Source organism: Lampetra fluviatilis, chromosome 1, assembly GCF_964198595.1.
Source record: "Lampetra fluviatilis chromosome 1, kcLamFluv1.1, whole genome shotgun sequence".
NCBI classification, from domain to species: Eukaryota; Metazoa; Chordata; class Hyperoartia; order Petromyzontiformes; family Petromyzontidae; genus Lampetra; species Lampetra fluviatilis.
In genome coordinates this window covers 18,723,972-18,741,456 of record NC_136275.1, presented here as the reverse complement: position 1 = coordinate 18,741,456, position 17,485 = coordinate 18,723,972, and the positions used below count along the sequence as shown (strand labels likewise).

General features: G+C 45.9%; 2 protein-coding genes across 3 annotated transcripts in view; one reads left to right on the top strand and one right to left on the bottom strand.

Annotated features, from left to right (window-relative positions):
• Window positions 1-1,327: 1,327 nt before the first annotated feature.
• LOC144933523 (anaphase-promoting complex subunit 15-like) lies at window positions 1,328-11,164 on the top strand. 2 transcript variants are annotated; one of them, XR_013637063.1, is made up of 5 exons: window positions 1,328-1,580; window positions 4,033-4,092; window positions 4,558-4,692; window positions 5,581-5,693; window positions 11,076-11,164. XR_013637063.1 is itself a non-coding variant. In XM_078858373.1 (4 exons), exons 1-4 carry the CDS (start codon window positions 1,461-1,463, stop codon window positions 5,623-5,625), a joined length of 360 nt encoding a protein of 119 aa, XP_078714499.1. In that variant the 5' UTR covers window positions 1,328-1,460; the 3' UTR covers window positions 5,626-6,212. The 2 variants fall into 2 exon arrangements, 1 of the variants encoding a protein (XP_078714499.1); XM_078858373.1 differs by lacking the exon at window positions 11,076-11,164 and having other exon boundaries at window positions 5,581-6,212.
• The window catches only part of DNHD1 (dynein heavy chain domain 1), a 102,363-nt gene continuing 91,080 nt past the window's right edge, over window positions 6,203-17,485 (bottom strand). The window contains exons 42-45 of the mRNA XM_078858394.1: window positions 17,284-17,375; window positions 12,508-12,660; window positions 11,026-11,720; window positions 6,203-9,332 (exon numbers count right to left, since the gene is read on the bottom strand). Of these exons, the coding sequence (XP_078714520.1) occupies window positions 8,658-9,332; window positions 11,026-11,720; window positions 12,508-12,660; window positions 17,284-17,375 (1,615 nt within the window). The 3' untranslated portion in view covers window positions 6,203-8,657. The remainder of the gene's footprint in view (window positions 9,333-11,025; window positions 11,721-12,507; window positions 12,661-17,283; window positions 17,376-17,485) is intronic.

Sequence of the window (17,485 nt, the reverse complement as noted above, 5' to 3'; positions counted from 1 at the left end):
CAGCAGAGTGAGGCTAACTTGAATCAATGCCGGTGAACTGTCAGATGTAATAAGGACATATTTCTTAGAGCGCTATATTTGTTCCTGCCTCAGCAGTCCGCCTGCTGTATTTTTTCACCTGAAGACCATTGCTTGTGTTGCGATCGAAACGTCGTGATTTTATTTTCTTTTATTATTTTTCTTCTATCTGCGTGACTTTATCGAAAGACCCAAAGAGTATGAATTCCTGCAGTCACGAAAACTTTAACCCGCCACCACCCGACAGAGTCAATTCATATTCTTGGTTCTTTCGGTAAAGTCATGTAGAAGGGAAATGAATATATTTTATATTTGTATTACTTTATTATTTCCCTTCTACGTGACTTTACCGAAAGAACCAAGAATATGAATCCCTGCGGTCACGAAAGCTTTTAAATCAAGAGTCAATTTAGTTATTGTTTTGTCAAGTAAACAGAACGTGCCAATTCGTTACTAGTACAGCACACCAGAGGTCGCAACCGGGTACCCAATACCCGTACCCTACCCGATACCCGTTTGCAACCCTGGTGCGGCCGGGTACGGGTAGGCCGTGAGTCACTGGTGAGTAACCGTTTGTCACTCATTTCCCAACGTCTTGTCTCTTCTCACAATTCAAGTTCCTAGAATCAACCCATCCGTACCTGCAACATGGCTTCATCCCAGAGGTCGCAATCAGGTACCCGATACCGGGTACGGGTAGGGTACGGCCGGGTACGGGTACCCGTTTGCGACCCTGGTGCGGCCGGGTACGGGTAAGGAATCAAAACCCGTTTGCGACCTCTGCAGCACACCGGTGCGTTCGAGAATAAATCCACAACATTGTGAAATCTAAGCACGACGTTTCGCCAGTAAACACAACAACCAGCATCATCAGGCGAGAGCCAGATGTCGATGGAGGGGTGTAGATGTGATGACGTCACTTGTGAGCCCATTGGCCGTGGCACCTGAAGGGGTCTCACAAGTGACGAAATCTTGTTGATTTATATTAACGCGATCTAACCCCAACAAAACAAACAAAGCTCTATTGAGGATAATAATGGATCGCGAAAGCCCGAACGACTTACGCGTTAAAGTGAACGTTGTTTGACAGCCTAAGCCGCTTGCCTATTTACAAATCGCGTTTTATCATTTCGGGGGGAGGGGGGCGGGGTTATTTGTTTTAAACCGACGATTTTTGCGCAATCGGCTTTCCGTACGAGAGAAACGTTGTGGATTCGTCGAGACGCCCTGGGGGCAAACTTCCCCGTTGCGGCGATCCGAGTCGACCGTCGTAGCCGCCCCCGAGGCGCATTGCGTGGCCAAAAGTTCGCTCATCGACGTCCGGCGCTGTTTGAATTTCGCGTTGAGCGGCGCGCGTTGTGGGGCCGACGGGCTGGGGTTGGTTTTTATTGTTTGACTTGGGGTAGGCGAATCATTGTTATTTATCGGTTATAGGTCGGGCAATGTCCACCCTGTTCCCGTCGCTGGAGCCGCGCCTGGTGGAGGCGCTGGGATTCTCCACGGACGCGCTCTGCGAGGACGAGAGCGACCTCCTCAAGCGAGAGGCGCAGCACCACGCATGGGTACCCGGGGCGGGGTGGGGGGGCACGGGGCATTCATGGGGCATGGGCAGATAAATCGTGGGGCATTGGTCCCGGGGCCATGGGCAAGACATTCAGGAGGCATTTACAGGGCATTCAGGAGGCATGGGTACCGGGGGTATACGCAGGGCATTCAGGAGGCATGGATACCGGGGGTATAGGCAGGGCATTCAGGAGGCATGGATACCGGGGGTATAGGCAGAGCATTCAGGAGGCATGGGTACCGGGGGTATAGGCAGGGCATTCAGGAGGCATGGATACCGGGGGTATAGGCAGGGCATTCAGGAGGCATGGGTACCGGGGGTATAGGCAGGGCATTCAGGAGGCATGGGTACCGGGGGTATAGGCAGGGCATTCAGGAGGCATGGATACCGGGGGTATAGGCAGGGCATTCAGGAGGCATGGGTACCGGGGGTATAGGCAGGGCATTCAGGAGGCATGGATACCGGGGGTATAGGCAGGGCATTCAGGAGGCATGGGTACCGGGGGTATAGGCAGGGCATTCAGGAGGCATGGATACCGGGGGTATAGGCAGGGCATTCAGGAGGCATGGGTACCGGGGGTATAGGCAGGGCATTCAGGAGGCATGGGTACCGGGGGTATAGGCAGGGCATTCAGGAGGCATGGATACCGGGGGTATAGGCAGAGCATTCAGGAGGCATGGGTACCGGGGGTATAGGCAGGGCATTCAGGAGGCATGGATACCGGGGGTATAGGCAGGGCATTCAGGAGGCATGGGTACCGGGGGTATAGGCAGGGCATTCAGGAGGCATGGGTACCGGGGGTATAGGCAGGTCATTCAGGAGGCATGGGTACCGGGGGTATAGGCAGGGCATTCAGGAGGCATGGGTACCGGGGGTATAGGCAGGGCATTCAGGAGGCATGGATACTGGGGGTATAGGCAGGGCATTCAGGAGGCATGGGTACCGGGGGTATAGGCAGGGCATTCAGGAGGCATGGGTACCGGGGGTATAGGCAGGGCATTCAGGAGGCATGGGTACCGGGGGTATAGGCAGGGCATTCAGGAGGCATGGGTACCGGGGGTATAGGCAGGGCATTCAGGAGGCATGGGTACCGGGGGTATAGGCAGGGCATTCAGGAGGCATGGGTACCGGGGGTATAGGCAGGGCATTCAGGAGGCATGGATACCGGGGGTATAGGCAGGGCATTCAGGAGGCATGGGTACTGGGGGTATAGGCAGTAAAATCAGGGGGCATGGACAGGGCATTCATGAGGCATGGATACCGGGGGCATAGGCGGATAAATCAGGGGGCATTGTTCCCGGGGCCATGGGCAAGACATTTAGGAGGCATGGATACCAGGAGCATGGGTAGGGAAATCAGGGGCCACGAGCACCAGGAGCATGGGCAGAGGGCAATGGGTGACTGGGGCATGGCATTCAGGGGACATGGGTAACTGGAGGGGGAATCGGTGAGTGGGGCAATCAGTGGCATTGGGTGTCTGGGGTGGTTTACTCAGAAAAATCATGGGAGATAGGGTATCTAGAGGGCATGGGTACACGGGGTTAGGCATAGAGATAACCAGCAGGGGGGGGCATGGCCCTGTGTAGCAAGGAGTAGGTCCGGGTACCCCAGGACATGTCTCTAGTCATAGTCGTACAGACAGACAACCGTTTTGTCAAACACTGGATGATGACCTCTCCACGACGTGCCATTCTCGCGGGTTGATTTGGCCACATTTCATCACGCTGGTCCGTGCAGGTTGGTAAAGGCGGAGAGCATACATGTATGAAAAAATAATAGGTTTTACCCTTTATGCCAATAAAACAGGTGTTAAGATATTGAAACACCAAATATAAACCTTTTGCAAGGAATTAAGTCTGCATTAATCACACGTACTTGTGGTGAACATGCAAACAAACATGATCTGATATAATATGCATTGTTTTTTAAACTGATTGGCCTACACCAGAGTCTTCTCTAGGGCCTAGTCTCACCAGTTTCAGACCAGAGAACGCCAAAAGGCGAACAGTACAAAGACAATGTCACTGCCAGAGCATTTATAGCTTGGGGTGAGCAGCTACGAAATGGGACCCTTTTGCCTGTATCAAAGTATGAAAAAATAAGAATAGGTTTGACCATTTATGGAAATAAAACAGGTTTTCTATTCGGTGTTTGAACATCTTAATACCTGTTTATTGCCAGAAAGGGTAAAACCTATTCTTATTTTTTCATACTTTGATACTGGCAAAAAGGTCCCATTTTGTCGCCTACATGTACTTTACAACAATAAATTTCACTTGCTGCCATCTGATGCCCACAGCATATGCATATGCAGACCTGGACAGTGGATACCATAAATGAAGAATGGAAGGTTACTTTGAGTGTTAGTGTCAACATTTATATCTCTCAATCTCCTATTTATTACAGAATTTTTCCACAATATTCTGAAAGGCTGGTTTTTGTGTTCGCAGCTCCGTGGCATCGCGGAATGTAACAGCAATTTGGTGCCGATTGGTAAAACAGCCTCGGAGGTACTCTAGACTGCATGTTTGCACACATCATACTGAATTGTGTTCAAGATTTGATCAAACAAAAACATTTATATAAGTGTCCCATGTATGGGTAGTTTTATGTTTGACCAATTTCATGAATGAGTTTTTGGCTTCTGGGAAGAAACAGGGGTAATGTAAATAAAAATCCCATGCATGTGAGGGGGTAACATGCAAATCTTCACACAAATAGTTTCAATAATCTTATCACTTTACATTTATTGTCCAACTCACACTCTAACACTTTATATTCCCATGCAGCCTCCTCTCTTAATAACCAGGCTTAACTCTGCTTAGTTCCCGGGATCTGATGAGATCGGATGCATTCAAGGTGATTTGGCCATAAGTAGTAACGCCGAGGTGGATTTTCCCCTCTCGTTATACTACAGACAGCACGGGGATGGGTTTAATCTGAACTACTTTGATACCTGGCCATGTGTGCAAAAGCATTACGAGGAAGAGGAAGAAGAGGAGGAGGAGGATGAAGACAGTGAGGAAGACTCTGACGAGGAGGCGGAGATAGACGACATGGACGAAGTCAACGGCTACACAGACTCTCCAGATGATGCAGAGATCAACGAGGTGTGGAGAATGGCATGTGTTTTTGAATGTTGGATTTTCTTCATCATCACAGCATAAATATAAACAAAACCTGGCTGCACAAAGTTAATTCATTTACTGTTGCACATCAATTCAGTGTTAATTATTTGCAAGGGAAATGTAGTTTGTCTTCTTGGTTCTTTCGGTAAAGTCACGTAGAAGGGAAATAATAAAATAATAAAAATAAAACATAATAAAATAATTCTCACGACGTTTCGGCCACAACGCAAGCAGCCATCCTCAGGTGAAGAACAGGTCTGTCGGAAAGATAGCGTCTGAATGGGCACCACTATGCTTGGCAGCGTATATTTAAGCTGGGTTGGAGGGGGGAAGGGGTGCCTTGACAAAGGAATTTGCATATCAAGAGGAATTTATCATATTTATGGGAAATGCAGATATGGGATTAGTCACTACTTGTGGAATGCGTAGGAGGTGGGGGGGGGGGTTTCAAAGTCATATTATACCCGTGCATTACGCAGTATGCAGGATTAGCAGCATCAAAGGGAGGGAGTAGGGTTAGCAGTAATAGAGGGAAGGAATTTTAATAGTAAGGAGCTGCAGCAGCTAAACCACCATGTAAAAAACTAAAATATAAACTACATCAGTATCATCAATATACTAAATATACTCTCCAATAAGCTGAGCTACTAACAGTAAGTCATACATTACAATTCTATGTCGCAAAAAATATAATATGCCTCCAGCTAAACTTTTTTCTCTTACATCACACGGGTCTACCCCGTACTATATACTGCCATAGATAAACCCAACATTTAATTATATACTGCATTACTATACACCAATGTTATGCATTACTATACACCAAAGTTATGTCACATGGCCTTTAACGTAATATTTTGTTGTCCAAAGGTCGACATGGAAGGGAATGAAGACCAGGATCAGTGGATGATATGAAAGCATCCTCCCACATATGGAGTCAGTGCCGGGTCCTCTGGGTCAAATTGATAGTTTCTCAATCTCTGGTAACCTCTTACGCCACATGTCCACTTCCTAATACTACTGGCCAAGCCGTTACCTGGGGAGTAGATGTAACTTATGGGTTAGCGTGGTGATGTAAGCCTGTATGTGTTTTTTTCCAGTGGCTTGCCATGCAACAGTGCGTGATGAGTGAAGCTCTTTATCATGTGTCGATTACTGCTACGTCTCCATGAAATTTTATCTTTGTGCAATGAGTGGACTGTGACAAGAGTAAAAGAGGTCAAGAGCTTTTTTGTTATCTCTGGAAAAAATGTCACCCTTCAGAACTGTGCAATTCACAATAGAAAAAATATGAACAAGTGTGTGAATCAGCCAAGTATTGTCCCAAAAATGTTTCTTTGCAAAAGTGAATATATTGCCCAGAGGGATTACAAGTTTTAATGACGCTGATAACAGTTCATATATTTATTTGTATTTTGTATTACAGTATGTTACACACATACGTGGCATTTTGTTGAGCCCGTTTGATATGTAAACTATGAATAAATGTTATTTTATTGCAATGTAAGAGTTTACACATTTTCCTGTGCATATTACAAACACTATACCACTCGAGTGGAGACGAATTTCTCTCCAAACTGTTTACAGCACAATTATAGTAGACATTGACCAACACTGCGAGCACTGGGAAAATGGATCATCAAACACATTTGATTTTCTAAATAAAGACCATTCAGTGGCAACAATGGCACAAATTGCCTCAATGCCAAAGTGCTGGTACATGCTTTGTGCGTTACCAACAATGAACTGTTAATATCTAAGTACATTAATACTGAGTGTCAGTCGTAGATTTGTATGAAGCAATGAAAAAAAGTGGTCATGAAATAATTAATTTATGAGCACACAAAAGACAACGCCAAATGGAGAGCGGTAGTGTGGATGAATTCACACACAACGTGATTTATTTGTGTTGGTGTTCTTTTTGATTGGCCCTGATAATAACAATGAGCATTCTAAACTCCACATTCAAATGTTCCCACTACATGGCACATTGGAAAACAGCCACATGAGCAATTCAAAATGGCTGTCTAATTAATTGGTGCACACATCAAATTAACTGATTATTATACGTTTTAATTGGTCTGCATTGATGTAATTGAATCATTGTAGTCTATTAGTACGATAATACATTACATTTTGTTTACCGCTGCTGTTGATTTACAGGCTATTGAATGAGAGAAAAGCAATGCATTTTGGCTGAGAACAGCCCTAGAGCTGTGATTCTCTAAGTGTGATCCCTGAACCACCAGTGAGTCGTCTCCGATGGCTTCCATGTGGCCCACAGGCTGTTGCAAATGCAGGCTGGTCTAAGAATTGATGACAATATTTTACTTATATTCTCTGGGTCTTTTGGTAAAGCCACGTAGATAGAAAAAATGATCTAAATAATAATACCACGAAGTTTCGATCGCAACACAAACAATCGTCTTCAGGTGAAAAAAGAAGGGAAAATCTGCCGAGGCAGGCTGTTTATAGAGGTTTAGAGATGGACGGGGCAGCTAATGCCAATGTGGGAGAGGTCTCCGTAACCTGCAGGAGGTCTACACCAATCAAAGAGCTGTTTACACATGGTTTAGAGATGGACGGGGAAGCTAATGCCAATGTGGGAGAGGTACTTAAACGGAGCTGTGGGGGGTGGCCATTGTATTGAGAGATTAGCATGTCAACATAAGTAATTTGAAGCTCGGCGAGAGCTCGGACAGCGCAGTGGCCACATGGAGGTGGAAAAGAATGGCAAGCCGCCATTTACTAACGCAGCTATCGGTGGCTGTGTTACATTGACATGCTAATCTCTCACAATACAATGGCCACCCCCCACAGCTCCGTTCAAGTACCTCTCCCACATTGGCATTAGCTGCCCCGCCCATCTCTAAACCATTTATAAACAGCTCTTTGATTGGTGTAGACCTCCTGCAGGTTACGGAGACCTCTCCTACATTAGCAGCTGCCCTGCCCATCTCTAAAACTCTATAAACAGCCTGCCTCGGCAGATTTCCCCCTCTTTTTTCACCTGGAGACGATTGCTTGTGTTGCGATCGAAACGTCGTGATATTATTTTGATAATTTTTTTTCTATCTACGGGGCTTTACCGAAAGACCCAGGGAATATGAATTCCTGCAGTCACGAAAGCTTTAAGTAAAAATTTTACTTATACTTAATAAAAAAATTAAGTTAGGTAAGCTACCATGATTAAACTACTCTAAGGTTTAAATGCCCCCCCCCCCCCTAAAAAACCTGTATAACTGTTAAACATATTTTTTTTATGTTCCGGTGATATGAATAATTTTGTATTACTGGTATTTTAAGACAGAAGTGATTGCGTTTTGTCACCAGGGGTGAGGGGGGCTGGGTGGTCCACAGAAATGTTTGCATTGGCTGAGTGATCCGCGGGCCAAAAACGTTTGAGAAACACAGCCTTACAGGGATAAAATAAGTCCATTTGTTCTCAGGCAATTATAGGTTGTTGACTGCTCATAGTTGATCTTCCTTCAGAGCAACACAACAATACTAATATGAAACATTCTGAAAACTATAGGAGCTGGTTATTGAAAATATATTTTTATATTGGAAGTTTTTTAAATCCATCTTTGGCTTCCCAAGACATTAATCCCCAAGGCTTGCCTGACATGTAAGAATGAAAACCACCTGTTACTTTTAAATTACAGACAGCACTTAGGGGTAAAGATTACACTAATTACTCGTATTACAGCTCTCGCAATACTAGCTGGTGGGCTCTTTTCAAACGCACACCTTCGTCACTCTTTTAAACAGGTTTAAATATAAATTCTGATGGCCTTGGTTTGGCTCTTAAGTCAACCTCTTCAAATAGTATTAGCCAGCCAGCCTGAGGCAGATTGACAAGTGGTACAGCACCTGCTCTGATGGCTGCAATTTGCTGCATTAAAGCTGTAAATGCATGCAGCGCTGCACGTTCACCAAGCGCGGGTTCACTCAAGGGAGCAGGTAAGATGAACCCTCCTCTGGGTGCACACTGCGGGATCGACCATCGACGGCAGCTCAACATAGGCGACGACGTGAGACCCCGCAGGGCTGCCTCGGCACGGCGAGAGCACGTGCAGAGGGCAGCCGTAGACCGGGAAGAGACGAGCCGTGGCCGTTTCCCCGCTGCAAGCAGTTCCCTTCCTCCCGAGTGAACCTGCGCTTCTGGAGGTCGTCCTTTCCATCGGCCGTTGGTTATTCTGGAACCTGCCTTCCATCCTTTGCCTGTGGCATTTGGTTGACTGTGCGCGCCTTCCCTCCGGCAGTTCGCTGCTCGTGTTGGAGGCTGTGGCCGTCGTCGCGTGCAGTGTACCCGCCCAGGGGTCTTGATGGTGGCGCGATTCTCGGGTCCCATCCGACCAGACCTTAACGATCAGTGCGTCTACCTCCGCCCTTGTTTTCCACGCTGCCCCTACTGTCCAGCTGCCACCACTGCTGTTGCTTTTCGCTTGTGTGAGCGTGGCGCAGCGTAGCCATACAAGGGGCATGGCACAGGGTTGTGCGGAAACGGTCTCTTGAAGCGCACCAAATCGTGTATCCCACAGAGCGTTGTGCAGGTGCAGCCCCGTCAGGTAAACTCCTTCTGCAGGGGCAGCGTCTGGTGCAACAAACCCACTCAGAACCTGTACCCAACAGGAAAAACAAATCTCATCAATTATCAACAAAGGGACTACATCAAGTGGTGCACAAATGAAAGAAAACAAAGCGATTATTCATTATCGCTGCCTTATAACTAAAGTAATGGCAAATGACCCTCCTGCAGAGCACAAGGGAAGGACCACATCCAGTGTTGGCCTCACAGGTAAAAGACTTAATGATAAATGTGTTGAGGTCTTTAAATTGATTATCAGGCCTATGCATTCAAGAAACATTTGTTAGAATGTAAGTGCAGTATCTAAATAATCGTAATTTATGAAAAGTACTGGCATATTGCATTGTGACCTTGGTAGACACTTCATTATTGGCCCACAGGCCTGGCTTCTGTTCAGGAGATAAAATAAAGCAATGCTGTGGTCCATTTGTGTATAGATTGTTAACAATTGGGTTAACCACCTGTTTTGATGCACTGTGATGCAAAAGTATAGGGAATGTCTCAAAAAGCAGATACGGTTTAATGGGCAACACTGGGGCAGCGTAACACTCCAGTGATGCACACATCCCATAGTACAAATAATTAGTTCAAATTTTTGTACATATTAAGGATAATGCATTAAGTCAGCTGAGGTACACCACTGAGAACTTGGGTGTTTTTTTTATCCCAAAAGATTGTATCCTCACATGAACGAAAATACAGGTACAACTGCATAGCACTTACCAGTAAATTGAATTAAAATAAACTTCAACAATAAACGTCAATAACACATCAGAGAAAGGGGAGACAGAGCTATTTTTGTTATTTGCGTTTGTGCACGACCAACAATACAGCATCACCAAAAAAAATAGTACATTATAATTCATTTGGCAAAAAACAAGTTCACTGTTTCGAATCAACGTACAAATAACCGCGGTCATGTCAAAGCTTTTAGCGTGACATCATACGCGTGCAATTTACAATGAATGATTTCTTAGTTGACCACTTTTATTTCAAAGACGCACGTCACGGTAAATCACAAGCCAACGCACAATCACCAAGATCCACTCTGCAACCGCTATGAACGAGTTCTCCAAGACATCTCGGTCTTTTTAAAAAAATAACTAAGTGAGCTTATGTGAAACCGGTCAAAGCGCTGCTTTGTTGTGTTTAGTTTGTTGTCCTTCCCCTGCACCTCATATGAGCACGGTTGATTACATATGGTGCGAAAGAAATTCTACATACAATAAAAATTGAAGATACCTTTTTTGGATGTGGTATGGAAACGGGTCCACTTTCCGAAACATAGCTTTCAGTTTATGAGCAGATTTCATCAGTGACAACCACATTTCATCGCTGTTTGTCTAATATTTTCAGCTAAGTTAAATAAAAGAATGACGAGATCATTTGCACGCATGTCTGAAGTGACTGAACAAATCAATCAAAATCGTCAGATTTTGGAACTTCCACAGGGTTGAGCCTGGACGGTGCGAGGATAGGGGAGCCTCATGCACAGCAGGTGTTACACAATGTAGGGCTAAATTGTGGACAGCAGAGTGACTGCAGCACAATCCATTATTATATTCAACTTTTATGCTCCCATATCTATGCTCCTCGGCTTCAACAACCCACACTGACCAGCGTGGTAAAGTATGGTCAAAACAACCTCGATAACCTGCTCCATGTTGGGAGGTCCTCATTTAGTAGTGGACTACAACTATTACTACTACTGTATTTAGTCTCACCTGTGCATGAAGCACGCATCGATGCGGAAGTGTTTTCTCCTTGTACGCAGCAATTCTCATCAAGGAGATCAGGAACGTCTCCGGTCTGGAGAGCGCGGCGAGGTTGTACGAGACCACGTGGTCCGTGGCTGCGTACGCGCTCAGCAATTCCGACTGCCGGCTGAGCAGCCGCACCACAGGCTCTGTTTCCAGCTCGCGACAGCCGCCCAGGGCCCAGGATGGAGCCGCCTCATCCTCCTCATCGTCTTCTTCCACAAGCGGACACACTGACCGTTTCCATCCATCTTCTGACCGCAGTGACCACGCTCCTTCGAACGGCGCCATCGCGTGCAAACGAAAATCTTCGAGCTCCGATCGGAAGAATGACTTCAACGAAGGCCGAGTTCCCTCCACAGAGGATGCAAGGCCTGTGTGCGTTTCGTCCTCGGTTTGCCCAGGTTCTTCGGCCATGCACGCGTAGCCTCCTAAATACTCTGAGTGGCTGTCAACGGCCAGTCTCGGTAGCCACCGACGTTTCGGCCCCGGGTGGGAGGCTGGCATGGGCCAGTTGTCAGAAGTGCACATGCGGAGTTGTTCCGTTGCTTGGTGGCTGCGGTGCCTGGCATCCTTCTCTTTTGCGCCGTCACACAGTCCGAAATTGGACGGCTCTGGCTCAGTAAAGAAGCCCAGCTCAGAGGGAGAGAACGACGATGATCCTGGGAGTGATGGAGAAAGAAAAATAACAACAATTGTTAACTGTAGTACACCATAAGATCAATGCCTGTCCACTGACTTGATCCACGCTGTCACTTAAGACAAATTTAAGCCAATTCAGTGTAATTTTTTTTATCTGGAACAAGTTAATATATTTGATATCACCAACACAATAAATGTTTAGCTTTATGTCTGGTAGTTAACGTTAATTTTATTATTGTACATTGATCAGGATTGTTCACCAGATGAGGGCATTGTGTGTTTTGCTGTGCTTCAATTAGCAAATTGGTCCTTCATCTAAACACAAAAATTCTCCATAATAGAGGTTTTTGGGTTAGATCGCGTAAATATATGTGTCGTTTAAACCCACCACCACCTGACACAGCCAAGAAAATGCCAATTCGTCACTAGTACAGCACACCGGTGTGTTGGAGAGCCAAGCCACATCATTTACAAACTAAGTACGACGTTTCGCCAGTAATTACAATTAGCTTCAGAAAAAAATCCTATAGTAAATGGAGGGTGTTCTCTGGGCAAAAAACTAATAAAAGAAAACATTTTATCTGGATGATGATGATAATGGTGAAGACTGATGAAAACAATAATAATAATGACATCCATTGACTGATGCCCTCTCGCCAGGTGAGGGCTTGATATTCATTATCCTTATGTGCAGACCTAGGATCCTATAATTAGACATTGTCTTGTAATCTCGTTGTGGAATATATTCCAATTTGGAAAACGTGACATATATACGAGTTTGACATGGGTGTCTCTGTCAAGAGCTACCTGCTGCGGCCGTGAGTGCACGGACGAACGCGTACACCCCACCGGCATGCAAGGCACCGCCCGGTCTGTGGCTTGGCAGGCAGTGCTTTACGATGCTCTCAACCACCTCCAAGTCCTGCCGGCGTGTGATGTACCCTCCATACACGACCGAGCCTGGGCACAGCAAGATATGAATGAACAGACAACAAAGATCTCCCGTATAGATTTAACAGGATTTTTGGGCAACTACTGTAAGTGAGCACCAATTATAATCAAAATCTTTATGAAGGCCGACACGGTAGAAGGAGTGGTGCGGTGACCACGTTTGTCTCCCCAGTGCTTATGTTTATACACTGCACCAGGTACCAATTTGAGGATCGGGGGAGGTCCAGGCCTGGTTCAGATATTCGCCACTGATGATGGCCAAATTCATAGCACAGTGAGTCAACTACTACACTGCCACTCCCTACACAGACACAGTAACCAATCACCATCCTGTGCCACTGAACTCTCTTTCAAGATCTCCCCTCATACCTCTCCACCATATTTACTCTACTCACGACAACAAACCGCCGCGTTCTACGGGGAACATCATAGCCAATTATGATTTAAACTGGTTGATAACATCCTTCCAATGATTGCTCAGTTTGTACCCATCTTTTTGGTTGATATTGTGTCTGTGTGTATATGTAGTATCTTCAATAATGGCGGGAGACGAGTTGACGGGGCAGCACTCTTTATTCACAACGGTTGCACACGTAACAGTCCCAACCGAGATAACACCTATGTCAGACGTGCCTGACTCGGCCACGTACTCCGTCTTCCCCGTGGGGTACGCACACCTATCTCTGCCTCGACTCAGGCTCTCCGGCTACGCTCTCCCCACGGGGAGCTATCAGACCCCTCTTGTCAGACTACGGGTCTCGACCACTGGGCTACACAGCCCGAGCCCTTACAAGGGCGTCGGACCGTGAATCCCAAGGCCTCGCCTCTGAGCCTCTCAGAACCCCGGCCCTTACAAGGGCAGCGGGGCTAGGGGTCCCAGGGCCTATCTCTTCCTCCGTCTTCTGTCTTCACCGGTTACCAACTCCCCGAGTGCCCGCGCGCATCGCCCTACATAGCCCTCCGCTCCCGAGAGGGCGGAGCCTATGCGGACCGCGATGTGAGCACCCACTCGATGTAACCAATCACCACGCGCTGCCTCACGATCCCTCCTGCCAGCGCGTATCACCACTACATATATATATGGATGGCTTCATGAACGAAACTTTGTTGATAGCCAGTGGGCTTGCAAAGTACCTTCGTCTTAGAGAAATCAATTTCGTGTGAGCCCACCACATTAAAACAATGTTCCCATCCTACCACCTTCCGATGTTTCACACCAACACAGCCACTTCCGATGTTTCACACCAACACAGCCACTTTGCGCGCCGACTACCCCTCGGTTGCGGCTCTGCGATGTTCTGTTAACATGCTAATCTCTCATTAACATGCAAATTTTCACCTGGCAGCCCTTTGATTGGTGGAAAACCAACCACTGTCAGGGTGGCTGCCCATCACTTGCATTAACATTGGCTACTGACATTTGGGCTACGCCCATTTCAAACCCTTATAAACAGTTTGCCTTTTGAAGCTAACCCCCCTTTTCCTGAAGTCGACCGCTTGTATTGTGATCGAAACGTCGTAGTTTCATGTTATTTTCTTTGAACCTATCTACGTGACTTTACCGAAAGACCCAAAGAATATGAATTCCTGCAGTCACGAAAGCTTTAAGTCAATATTTATTCTCATGTTTATTTTTCTTTCATTTCTGTTTATGTAGGTTTCGCACGCATTTGTGTTATATAGTTACTGTAGTTATTTACATGTCCGTTTTTATATTTACTGTAGTTATTTGCATGTACTTTATTCGCCGGCCAAAATAAATATGCAGGCTAAATAAAGGCTCTGCTTTGTCATTCGTCCATTTTTGACTTTCGTCCATGCTCTGGTTCCTAACCAGACGAAAGTGCAAGGTATTCCTGTACTGTTATAGCTGAGCATCGTTTCTACGTGGCCGAACCAATCATTTTGAACTCTCTCCCACTGCACAAGTGCAGCATTCAATCACCATCCACTTTCAAACAGCAACTCACGGCTCTCACCTGTTCAGCCTGCCACCTGTTCAGGCCATCACCTGTTCAGGCAGTTTCCAGGCTACCGAATGATGGACTTTTGAGCCATGGCGCCGTACCTCTGAGTTCTTAAATGAACATTCCGTACGATTCCAGAAAAATGTGCGAGTTATGAATCGCGTTTATTATTATTATTTCACCGGTTTGTGTATATTTTGTCACATTGGGGCAAATATTAAGAGAGAACACCTATTTAGGCCATCACAGTACACATCAATTCCATACACCCATCCATCAAATTCACCATGGAAGTAGAAAATGATGGCAAGCTACCATTCCTGGATGTTTTAATTGAAAAGTGACCTGATGGCTCGTTGGGACATTCTGTCTACAGGAAATCCACCCACACGGATTCCTATTTAAAGCCGATTCCCACTACCATCCAGCCCAGAAGAACTCCCTCATTAAAACACTACACCATAGGGCACGTTGCATCTCCGACCAGCAACACCTAGCCAGTGAGCTGGAGCACGTACACCAAGCCCTCAAGATGAATGGATATTCAAACCGCACAATACGCAAAGCTGTCTCCCCAACCATGGGGAGAGAACCATCTGAAGACCCAATCAAAACCATCACCTTGCCATACATAGCAGGTGTTACCAAAAAGATTTCCAAAATCTTGAACAAACACAAGATTCAGGTTCGATTCAACACAGTACACAAAATCCGTGATTTGATCCCATCTGTGAAGGATGTGATTCCTGACATGCAATACCCTGGTCTCTACAGACTAAGATGTGTCTGCGGTAGCAGTTACATTGGGGAAACCAAACGACATGTCTCGAACCGTGTTCGCGAACACAAGGCAGACTTGAAACACGGCAGAACCAATACCTCTGCCGTGGCTGATCACTGTTTTAACGCGGTGGGTTCACACGATATTGCTTTTTTCCGAGACCAAGCTACTCTGCAAACCTTCGAGCAACCATCAAAGATTTGTCCATCAAGCCATCCAGATATATAAACACAGACACAATTTCAACCGAGAAGATGGGTACAAACTGAGCAATCATTGGAAGGATGTTATTAACCAGGTAAAGTCATAACTTGCTGTGATGTTTCCATCCTTCCTGCCGTTGTTTAGCAGTTATTTCCGACTCTCTGAATTACATCACCTTATTAAATGTCTTTACAATAACAGACTAAGGTCTCACTAACATAGCCACCGCTGCTCCCTTTTGCCTCGATATAACGGTAGCTCTCGCTGTATAATAGGCTGTATTTCTCACTGGCATGGCCACCGTTACGGTGGTTCTCTTGCGTTGATACGCTGGCCTCTCACTGTGCAGCAGCCAACGCCGCAGCTTGTGTTGCCCACGAGGTGGCGCTATGCCCGGTCCTCTGACACAAACACGCTATCTTCCCATTAAACTTGTCTACATTGACATGCCAATCTCTCCCTTTGACGCAGCTGTTGTGCATGCGTGCGGCGACGGGACTCCTTTCCATCTCTGACCCCGCCTACTTACCCTTGGGTGACACCCACCTCAAACCTAAATATCACCTCTTGTTGCAGCAGTCCTTTCCTGTTCAGCAGTTCTACTGCACTATCTTTCCACCTGATGACGATTGCTTGTGTTGCGATCGAAACGTCGTGATAGTTATTATTTTTATTATTATTTTTATATCTACGTGGCTTTACCGAAAGACCCAAAGAATATGAATTCCTGCAGTCACGAAAGCTTTAAGTCAGGATATTTATTGTCATGTATTGTGGCTTTAATGCGCGTGGTGGAGGCGGGGGGGGGGCTGTGTACACGGGAGTGGGGTTGGGGGGGGGTTGTGAGTCGCGTGTCGTGTTGTGTGTTCATTGTTGCGTTCTGCTGCCCCGCATTATAATGCCGATCTCTCGAGGGCCCTTCGGGAGCTCCCTCGAGTACCTTCTGCCAGCTGTGGCGTGAGCGAGACATTGCGGAGCCTGCATTAATTATCTTTAACAACGCAATTGTTTATTTAACGTTTTGGGGGTAAATGTTATTTCATGCCACAATCCGGCTCAAACATGTTAGTGTGCTGTTAAGCATTTGGAATGTCTGTGCTTTGTTTCATGTGTGTTGGTTTTTGTCTTTTTTTGTATAATTTTGCTCTCTTCTGTCCTTCCCCCAACACCTCCGATTAGCACGGTTGGCTACATATGGTGCGAAAGAAGTTCAACATACATACATACATGCATTGTTTGCTTTTATTTTAACGTTTCACGAACTAAATTTACGAACCATTCGTGTATTGGTCTAAATTATTTATTTTTATACCTTACGTGACTTTACCGAAAGAACCAAAGAGTATGGTACACAAAGGGTTGAAGTGTCCAGCACCACACCCAGCAGTCTTTTTTTTCCTCTCCATTGCATACGCTGTTGACCACACCGCACAATATACTCATATTGGTTTGAATCGACCGAGGTTAATAGGAAGGTGGGCCGAGATAGTAATGGTCATTGAGGGTTTTCTTTAAAAGCCTGGATATTTGAAAATGGTTTTAAAGAGCATAGAACACATTTGCGAGCATGCAAGTACACATATTCAAACGCCCTTCAATAGTGAAAGAGAAACTCGGTTGAATAAAGTCAGATTTCTCCAGCTGAGGCTCACGTATATTTCGGCAACGATGACCACTTACCCAAGAGATACTCCAGTGCTGCAGAAAAATCCTGACACGTTTCGTTAAGGTGAGTGAATAGATTCAGCGCCATGATCAGATCTGACCGTGACCTTAGTTGGGGACAAAATACAAGTTATTAACAAATTAACAAATAGTATTACTAGAAAAGGAGAATTGTTATGTGCATTAGGTGCCAATACATTTGAAACCTTATTAGTGA